The sequence below is a fragment of the Balaenoptera acutorostrata genome, chromosome 9 (genome assembly GCF_949987535.1).
Source record: "Balaenoptera acutorostrata chromosome 9, mBalAcu1.1, whole genome shotgun sequence".
NCBI lineage: Eukaryota > Metazoa > Chordata > Mammalia > Artiodactyla > Balaenopteridae > Balaenoptera > Balaenoptera acutorostrata.
Genome location: NC_080072.1, coordinates 103,500,470 through 103,511,584, shown reverse-complemented (window position 1 = coordinate 103,511,584; position 11,115 = coordinate 103,500,470). Strand labels below are relative to the sequence as shown.

The 11,115-nt window shown below is 40.0% G+C and overlaps 1 protein-coding gene across 1 annotated transcript; it reads right to left on the bottom strand.

The window, feature by feature from the left end:
- Window positions 1-7,768: 7,768 nt before the first annotated feature.
- LOC103001937 (olfactory receptor 149-like) lies at window positions 7,769-8,785 on the bottom strand. Its single transcript, XM_028166796.2, is given in 3 exon segments — window positions 7,769-8,002; window positions 8,004-8,567; window positions 8,570-8,785. Coding segments are annotated over 3 exon segments (1,014 nt in total).
- Between the last annotated feature and the right edge of the window lie 2,330 nt (window positions 8,786-11,115).

Below are 11,115 nucleotides of genomic sequence, written 5' to 3'. Positions count from 1 at the left end.
TAATACTGGATACAAAGTAAGGAGTCTATAAATAATAACCTTCATACTACTGAACCGAAGACAGAAAGGTGAGGCACAAATGGGTGAAGAGGCTATTTAAAACAATGAAATACAGACAGTCCCCAACTTGCAATAGTTCAACTAATGATGTTTTGACTTTCTGATGATGCAAAACCCACATGCATTTAGTAGAAACCCTGCTTCTGATTTTGAATTTTGATCTTTTCCCAGGCTCACGATGTGTGGTGGGATACTCTCTCGTGATGCTGGGCAGCAGCTGTGAGCCCCAGCTCGCAGGCAGCCACGTGATGCCGAGGGTAAACAACAAACGTAGAAAGTGCATGCTATTATCAGTAGCACAAATCATACATTGGATATGAGAGGTATTAGAGCAGAGCTGGGCTTGGAAGTGTCTTACTTTTCCAGGACTTTGGTGACAAAATATCACAAACTTGGGTGGCTTAAACAACAGAAATTAATTTTCTCACAGTTCTGGAATCTAGAAGTCTCAGATCAAGGAGACAGAAGGGTTGGTTTCCACTGAGAGGACAAGGGATCTGCCAGCCTCTCTCCTCGGCTTGCTGCTGGCCACCCTCTTGCTGCCTCCTCACGTGGTCATTCCCCCGGGAGTGCATCCCTGGTGTCTCTTTGTGTCTGTAGATTTCCTTTCTTATAAGAACACCAGTCACATTGGATTGGGGTCCACCCTGACAGCCTCATTTTAATTTAATTACCTCTATAAAGGTCCTATCTCCAAAAACGGCCATTCTGTGATATGGGGTCTGGACGGGGTGGTTAAGCCTTCAACATATGAATTTGGGAGAAAAACACGATTCAGCCCATAACAGAGAGTAAGACAAACATAGGGATGAACGCTAGCCAAGGTACCCACCACATGTATGGTTTTGAACAAGTCTCCCATGCTCTCAATCTCATTTTTCTAAATGTAAAAGAGGGATAATAATGATAAGCATTTACCTCATAGGGTCATTAGGAGAATAAAATTAGGTAAGAATGGCAAGAACCCAGCAAAGTGCTCAGCACATGATATATGCTCTACAAATCTCAGCTAATCACAACAAAAATTTACATTTTCTTGGTATCTCAAACATTTCCTGGTGGTAGCTTCAGTTTATCCTTTTCCATCTACAGTTATAATTTAATGTCTATCAGCTTGCTTCTTTACTATAAGTCCTATTCAATCTAATATAATGTTTAAGCTTGTATTTTTGCTTCTTTTAAATGGCTTTGATAAAGTCTCAATTTTTGGTAGCAGTTTTCAGCAGCAGCAGCATTTCTGATATTTCCTAAGAATTTTTATCTTGTCTACTTTTTTTGGCAAATTGGAAAAACGGTCTTTTTTGGCTTTTTTTCTAAGTCTTTGTTTACATCTCTTTACAATTTGTTAGCTGTAGATAAAACATAAATAGAAAATAAGTCAAAAAGAGAAACAAATACCGTACGCTAACGCACATATATGGAATCTAAAAAACAGTACTGATGAACCTAGTGGCAGGGCAGGAATAAAGATGCAGACATAGAGAACAGACTTGAGGACACAGTGGGGGAAGAGGAAGCTGGGACAAAGTGAGAGAGTAGCATTGACATATATACACTACCAAATGTAAAATTAGATAGCTAGTGGGAAGCAGCCACATAGCACAGGGAGATCACCTCAGTGCTTTGTGACCACCCAGAGGGGTGGGATAGGGAGGGTGGGAGGGAGGCTCAAGAGGGAGGGGATATGAGGATATATGTATACATATAGTTGATTCACTTTATTGTACAGCAGAAACTAACACAACATCGTAAAGCAATTATACTCCAATAAAGATGTGAAAAAAAACATAAATAGATGTTGGGTTGAGATAAAATGTATAATTCCAATATTCCACCATCTATCATATATTTGTGGGATCATATACTCAAGGGTTCAGCATTTTAGTGACTAAGTGAAGGAAAAGTAATTGTGAGAACTATCACAGGAAACAGCCTCATCCAATTTTGCCTCAATTCAAAATATTACATAATTATAAATTAATGTATAAAATATTTATATTAAATTAAATTAAAACATTTTATTATACTTAACACTGGCTAACATTTACCATGTACTCGTTACATGCTCAGCCCTGTACTAAGCCCTTTACAGATTATATCTATTCTTCACAGTGACCTGTGAGTCGGGTACTTGTATCCTTCTCATAGTGCATTTGAAGAGTGTGTGCTCAGAGAGCTTGCGTAACACCACACGAATGACCAGTGGGAACTTAAACTGTCTGGCTATGAAGCCCAGCACACTCTTCAACAGTGTTCTTTGCCCCTAATATTTGTGAAGAATTATATCCAAAGGAAAACCTTGTGAACTAAACATTGCTTTTCTTTAGCTTTTTAAAAAAATTATTACTTAAAATATATTTCTTAAGAAACAGAGAAGAGAGGAAGATAACATTTGCCAAATCCCTATGATGTTCAAGATACAGTGTGAATTGCTTTAAAGAAACATCCAAGTCAATCTTTACAATTCAATGATGCAGGTTTAAATATCTCCATTTTGCTAATTAAAACATAGCAATTTAAATTAGCTAAGTAACTTATTGCAAGTCATAAAATGCTTACATGTTAAGATCAAATTAAAACTATCTCTGATTCTATCACTTCTCTTGGCTTAACGATTACTACAGTTTATTCCTCTCAAAGAAGAACATGAATCTGTTCTTAACAGATGCTTAATAACTTCTGACAAATGTATAGACTGGGGTTCTGGCCATCAACAAAATGTCATTGAGAAGTCACACTTTCATTTATTGTTAACAAATGAAGGGCTGGACAGTTCTGAACTGTAAATATTGTCTCCTTTTCTTCGCTTTCCTGCATCTAGTTAACTGTTACTCTTGAGGTTCACTTTACCAATCTTATTTTCACATGATTAATTGATGCTGTATGCTACGACGTAAAATTGGAACACAAAGATATAAGAACTTAACTATGTCTGAGATACGGATATTCCACAAAGAAAATGAATATTTAACTTGGGTTTTGAAGGATGTATAGAAGTTTTTCCAGCAGAAGAATCAGGGAAGGGAATCCCAAGTGGCGAGAGTAAAATTTTTAAAGGCACAAAATTGTGAATGAATCTATTTTAAACGCTTTTTGGAAACCTTCTCCAACATCTGTACAGGATTAATCATTACATATTTTACATATTTCTGTTAAATATTTATCACCTTTTATTTTCATCAAGTGTATGTTTACCTCCCATGCTCAGGTATGAGCTTCTAAAGAATAGGACTTCTAGATCTTTGTAACTACAGTGCTCAACATAGTAAATGCTCAATAAATATGTGTTTCTTGAAAGAACAAGTCAATGAATGAATGAAAAATGAAAGGGGTGTCTCTGGGAAATGGTGAGGACATTCTAGCTAAATAGTAGAGCGTGTCTGAGAGAGATGTGTGTGCTACTGGGTAAACACATGGCTTTGAGGGGACTACAGAGGTAGGCTGGGTCTGAGTGTTAGTTCCATAATACTATACAAAGTTATTAAGTTATTTTAATTCAACGAATAAGCAATAAATTATTGAAGATCCTAAAGAAGCAGAGCAGTATTACATGGTTTGCATTTTGGAAAGATAATAGTTGAAGAAGTGAATGAATTATGACCATAGCATTTCTTAGGACCTCTGTTCACATCCCTCCAGTCCACTCCGGAGGTCACCTTCAGACAATGTCTTTATGTCCTGAGGACTCCCCACATCCTCTGCCTGGCAGTAGTCTCTGGCCAAGGACTTTTTTTGGTTTACATATATGAGGCAGGCCACGAACCAATGTGGGGCAGGAGTCAGTACAAAAATACCCCAGCTTCCTTTTCACCCTAGTGGGACAACCTGGAGGTGTTTACAGACCATTTTTTCAGAAAATCTCCAGTGTGATTGAGCCCCAGTTCCCCACAGCAGTAAACTATTCATTGACACTTGCTTAACTGACTATCCTTTCCTGACTCACTTTCGCATTTTCTTATCATGTTTCTTGGGATCATCTTCCAAAGAAATTGGGTTATACCCAAACCCTCGTCTCATTGTCTGCTATTGGGCAAATCCAAACTGAATAAAGTTTTCTATTTTTCTTTTCCCTAATAGAAGGAATTCGTGCAGGGAGGCTGGTAATAGTATCTTTGTGTCATATCTATACCTATTGATGGGTATGAAGAACCCACCAAAACATTACGGATGTTTAAAAGAAAAGTGTTCTTAAATTCTGGAAATTCATATTATTTATAAATAAAAACAACAGCAGAAAAATACATGTTGATCTACTCACACAATGGGATACTACACTTTGGCTAATGAATTACTTTCACACACATGTGATGACATAAATGTCGAAAAAGTAAAAATTTCAGTGAAAAAAAGCAAATTTCAGTAGAATTAAATTAATATAAAGATCAAAAACTTGCAATATGGACACATGAGGTAAAACTTTAAAACAAGGGAAAAATGAACCCAAAATTTAGGAGAGTGATGACTTCTAGAGGGAGTGAAGGGCACGGAATCAGCCCAAGGTTCACTGGGAACATCCAAGGTACAGACATCGCTCTCCTCCTTAAACTAGGTAGTGGGACCCAGGCGTTCATTGTATCAGAGTTTTGTATATTTTACATATTTTCCATTAATATTATTTTTTAATTGTTTACTATTTAATAAAAACTTTTGAAAAAGACTTCCAACAGGACAATGAAGGATGTCTTATTGATGTCATTGTAGAATATTGTTGCCACAGCATTAAAATATTATTTTTAAACAATGGAATGTAAAATAAAGGGATGATTAAATAATCGGCTACATTGTTTTTCACTAATTTAGCATCCCAGTAATCACAGGCATTATTACTCCTCCTACCCTAAGTGAACTAGCAGAGCAAAAATAATGCTATTCTCTTAGTTTGAATAATTATTTTTGTAAAAGTAAAGCCAGTATTCTTGACCAAAAAAATTGCAACTTAAGTGGTAAGTGTCAGGATGAACCTAGAAGCCTTTAAAGGAACTAGAATCTACCTGGAGTCAGGTCTTGGATACCTCTTTCTAGACCATGTTTGAATTCAGTGACTCAGGAAATGCTGGTGCTTGTAGCCACTCTTCTCAAAACATCCTCTGAACCTTTGCTTTAATATTCTTGTTCTTCTCTGGTCTCTCTGGTCTTGGACTTTGATTCTCTTTCTTTGCTCTGCCCATGTGGATTAAATATTCTGCTAGATGGTTTATTTGATTTGGGGTTTCTCCCACTGAGATTTTTTTCTTAAGTTCTTCTTACATTGTCCCTTTAATTGTAGAACACAGAAAAGTCTTATTCCACTATCTAAGCCAGCCTGGGCCTCCACCTCCCAGGCTGGGCCTGACATTTTGGGCTCCTTCTCAGGTGAAAAGAGAGTTCAGACACTACCTGGAGACATGAGAGCTGCCAGCAATTCTCTGGGACAAGCAGAAAGGTCAATTTGTTTAAGGAGATGATAAGAGTCCTTCTGTGTGAGTCATTCCTTCAATCCAGGAACAAAGAGCTGAGCTGAAGGAAGAACCCTGAAAACAGGTCAAATGAGTTTTATTTTTCCTGCAAGAATATTCACTCATAGATGGCAAATACTTAAGAGATACCAAATACTTAAGAGATACCAACTCATCACTGTGTGAGTGTGCGTGCATGCACACACACACGCACGCACACACACAGCAGTGTGTTGTTTCTCCCTGTGAAGCATTTCTCAGCTATTCTTCATTTCATTCATTCATTCAAACAAACAACAAAAGTCAACCTTCAACACCTCTTCTTTGAGGTCCCTTCCCAGTCCCAGAAAAATATACTCCACGTTTTCTGCTTTATTTCATACCTTGACCACAGTATTTATCCTGGGATGGTCTAGTTAGTTATATATCTGCTTTCTCCAGCAGACTATGACATCATTCAGGTAAGATCATGTGTGTCTTCTTCATCTTTGCCTTCCCTGCTTCTAGTACCGAGTTATCCATCAAATGACATCTGAATGAGTGAAAATGAAAGGGAACTGGATCCCATCTTTTATTATTACAAATTGTTCTAGGCTGACCATCTGAGCAGCTACAACCAGGAAACTGAGGAATGGGAAAAGATCTTGAAATGGACTCAGAGAGACTTGAGGAGGGTTTGGGATACACTAAATTTGGAATCATTTGAAATGTACTTGCACTTTCCGCTTTAGGTTCTTGTTTACTGAGAAACAAGGGAGAAACAGCACTGAGGGGGTTTTTAGGAGCTTAAGAGAAGTGACCAGGCAAGAGTTTGTCTCCACTCCAGGAGCAAGTGCTAGCTCACCGCAGTGCCTGGAGACACAGACACAGTGGTGCTGGTCTGGTCTGGAAGGTTCCGTGGCTGCTCTCTGATTCTGAGAAGTACAGAGACAGGGGAAAAATGGTCTCTGCCTCTGCTCCCTTCTCTTCCATCATCCTTTTTCCAGTGCCCTTCTATCTCTACATCACTGTTAGAATAAACTTCATAGCAACTGTATTCCCCAAGTGTGTTGGTATGGTCGATGAATTCAGTCGTGAAAACAATAGTTCACTGTATTGAAATAGCACTTTTTTCAGCCTTAGCATATTTCAGCCAAAAAATAAAGAAATGTAGGCATGGGGACCAAACTCAAATCCTTTCAGCAAACAGAAAAGCCAAAGGTACAAAACAATGACAGCTTGGACACAGCATTGCCTCCTGGTTATACTGAGCAATACAAAGCCAAGTCCAGATTTTCTTTCTTTTTTTAATAAATAAATAAATTAATTAATTTATTTATTTATTTTTAGCTGTTGGGTCTTCGTTTCTGTGCGAGGGCTTTCTCTAGTTGTGGCAAGCGGGGGCCACTCTTCATCGCGGTGCGCAGGCCTCTCACTATCGCGGCCTCTCTTGTTGCGGAGCACAGGCTCCAGACGCGCAGGCTCAGTAATTGCGGCTCACGGGCCTAGCCGCTCCGCGGCATGTGGGATCTTCCCAGACCAGGGCTCGAACCCGTGTCCCTGCATTGGCAGGCAGATTCTCAACCACTGCGCCACCAGGGAAGCCCAAGTCCAGATTTTCTGACACAGCATCACAGCACAGTCACCACTCCATGGATTCCCCCGTCTGCCCTTTCCACATCCCCATTCACATGCTGCATGTCTGCAGCCAGGACTGCTTCCCGGATGAGCCCAACAGATAGGGTTTGTAGGTGATACAGTACACCAGTCCCTTTGCTTCACTCACAAGAGACCTGTCTCAGGTCCCAGCCCCACATCCTTCTCTTCGCACAATGCTTTTATGTTTTTTAGGGTGCCTTGGGGATGCACCTGTCCCATTTTTTCAACAACTTGTAGACCAATAAAATGAGGGCTTATTCAATGCAGGCATTGGAGGAGACAAACACTGCAGCCAAGATGAAGAAGCACCAGGGTGAAGGGGAAAAGAAGAGGAGGAGGGGATGTGGGAGGATGAAGAAAACAGATACTGAGAAGCAGAAGGTCCAGGTTGTTCTGCCTACTGGGGTGATCTCCTTCCTTCCCCCATCAGCTGAATGATATTCTCAAGAGCGCACATGTCCCAGGGTCAGAGAGCCAGCCCTCGAGTCTTCATTCTGCCATTCACTCCTTATGTGTCCTTAACAAGTCACTTTATCTCTTCCAATCTTAGTCCCCACATTGTGAAATGGAGATAATCATAATGATACCTGTCATCTCAAATTCAAAGATATCTGTGAGAACCCTATAAAAATGTTTCATAAACTATGAAGTGCAGTTGAAGTGTTAGCAACTGATCTCTCTCTACAATGCTCAGGAAGGAAGCCCAGTTGATGTAGGACCTTCCTCAGAGATGACTTCACTTCCTTATCCCTGAGGCTGTAGATCAAGTGGTTGAGCATAGGGGTGACCAGGTTATTCAGGATCTGAACAGCTGCATCTATCCAGGGGCTTGGGGTTGGCCTTAGGTAGATGAGGACCACTGGCATGTATGAAAAGCAGGATGGCAGTGAGGTGGGCACTGCAGGTGGAGAAGGCGTGCCGTTGGCCCTCTGCAGAGCGGATCTGCAGGATGGAGTAGACAATGCGACTGTAGGAGGTGAGGATGAGAAGGAAGCAGCTGAGGGGCATGAGGCCCACACTGATGAACCCCGCCATCTCCAGGGCTGAGGTGTCTGCACAAGCCAGCTTCAGCATCACTGGGATATCACAGAAGAAACAGTCCACCTCATTGGGGCCATAGAAGGACAATTGGAATGTGAGAGTAGTTAGAAAGGTGGCCTGAATACAACCAGAAAATGAGGTCTCCATGGCCAGGATGGCATACACTCTGTGACTCATGATTATTGTGTAGCGCAGACGGTAACATATGGCAACAAAGTGGTCATAAGCCATTACTGTGTACAGGAAACACTCAGTACATCCCAGGAAATGGTAGAAGGTGAGCTGGGACATGCAGCCTGCATAGGAGATGGCTCGGCTGTTCCCTGAGAGGTAGAAGAGCATCTTGGGGGAATTCCCAGAAGGAAAAACTATGTCACACACTGATAGAGTTGACACAGGAAGAAGTACATGGGAGTGTGAAGTCGAATGGAGGAGACGAGCAGTAGGGTGAGCAGGCTCTCCATAAGGGTAAAGAGGCAGAAGGACAAAAACAGGACAAAGAGCATGGTCTTCAGATCCTCTGTGTGTGGGATGCTCGGCAGAATAAACTCGGTCACCATTGAAGCATTCCTCACACCTGTGAGGAAGTCAGACCTCGAAAAGGGACCCATGACACCGAAGTCTGAACACCAGTATCGAATTATTAAGCTTTTTGCTGATCAGCGCTTTGGTTGTGTTTTTAGCAAGCAATAACCAGCCTGCTTATGAATGGCAAGTTCTGTATAAAAATATCAGGTAATAAGAAAAGGCTATTTTAGAGCCAGTCTATTCTACTCCTGGAAAGAATGTTTTGAGAGGCTGGTGGTTGTTTATGACAAGATCAGAAGTTTTGAGATATATTCAAAACATTCTCAGGTTAAGTAAGAAACTTTTTACAGTTGTTTAATTCATGGATTTACTCTCTTTAGGCCTATTTATATTTTGAAATCTCACAAAATCTTTGAGAAGCAAACTCTCACTATGCATTACCTTCTGAAAAATATCAGGAAAAAAATTTTGTTAGAAATCAGAACACTTAATTTTAATCCTGGCTTTGCCACTTATTAGCTATAGTAGTTCAAACAATTTATATAATGTCTTCCATAGACATAGTTTTATCATACAAATAATATGAAAATAATAATTATAACAAAAACATGAACAACAAAGATACCCTGGTATCATAGTAAAGTTAATGAAATTTCTGTGAAAGTACCTGGCAAAACATAAATCCTAATGAAAAGTGTTTCTATATTATATGTTTCTTAAATTTAAGTATTTAAGTACCTTCCTTTAATGTTGGCATTCTATAATTATTTGCAAATAAATGTTTTATGAAATAATATTGTTAAACAGACTTACATCACATCCTCTTCAGCTTACATCCTGGAGGTATAATGTCTCCAACTCTATCAGGAGATACTGCTCTGGTTCTTCTGGTCCTTTTAACATTTTCTAAGTGGACGTAAGGTGACTCTGAAACATTAGCAAAAGAAAGAGTAGCAGAAAGTGAAGTATCAAATTTGTGTTACTGCGATGAAAAGAGAAATACAATAACCCACATAGCAGAAAGTCCAAGAACAGCTCTAATGCGGAGGGTGAAATACAGGGACCTCTTCATCTCATTACTCACTCAATAATAATGAAAACTATGTTCCAAGAACTGGGCTCAACACTTTCAAAATATGATTCATTTTTTTCAATAAACCTATATGAAGAAACTATTACTATTTCAATCTACAGATCATAAAATTGAAGCTTAGAAAAATTAAGCATGTCGCCCAAAGTTGCAAGCTAGCATGTGACAGAGACAAGACTCAAACCTCTTTCATTCCACTCTTCATTAGGAAATCTGCCTTCTGTCTGCCTCTGTTTTCTAAGAGCCTCTTCCACTGCTAGGCAGTAACACCCTTCTAGATGGGTTCATGTCACCGTTTTATTCTAAGGTGGGAAAAGTCTTCTTGTCTTACTTCTTCCTGGTCATTTCCAGTCTTGACTTTACAGCACACCTAGTTAATATCTAATTTAGTTTTAGAGAAGATACAACATGCTTTTCCCATTCTTTTGACACTATACCTTAGTATCAACTCCAATGTAGGAGCTTTCAAGTCATAGAGCCACATTCAACATGGGGATTCCAATCATAAACTGTGGCAAGTGCCACTGAAAAACACAACTAAGAGAATGACCGAGCCAAAATGAGTCACTCACACACCACCCTAGAATTGAGCAAAAGTGATGACAGCAAAGGGAAAAACAGTGATACTCTGGGGGAAGTATGCTGCTGACAGCCTGCTTCTTATCACTAATCCTTGCCATACCTGAATAGTGTCTCTGAGAAAGGCAGATTTCTGTGAGCTCTGGATCACCTCCCCTTGGGCAGCAAAGTCAGAGGACTTTGGTCCTTGCCTATGATTAGATACCATTATAATCTATGATTCTATAACACAGTTTGAGTTTTTAAGTCCATTTCAGGAAAAAGAAGCCACAAGGACTAGGAAGGTCCCTGTATGTGGCCCCCGACTATGTGGGGAGCAGAGGCTAATGGTGAGACACGGGCAGTGGTCTGAGCACTCACATAGTCCGCCTGAGAACGCAGTTACGTTTTCCAGTTTTATAACAAGACCTCACATTGACTGCTTCTGAGCAGAGCACAGGGTGCGCCAGCCAAAGGAGCTTGAATTCTCCTACTTATAAAAAATTGAGCCTCATAGGGTTTGTGCAATCAAGACCTGTACACACTCACTCTTCCTGGATTGCTTCCTTGGAAGTTTATTCAGATCCCCAGAAGCCCTATTTGGAACTCAGTGATAGCTCTGAGGGAGGAATTAGTTTGTCAACCTTATTCATCATCCAGCTATGAATTAATAATAGTAGTGAGATCATAAGAAAGGGATGCTCTAATGTGGGAAATATCTATGTTCCTCCAAGATTATTTGCACGGTAGAATGAGCTCCAATTC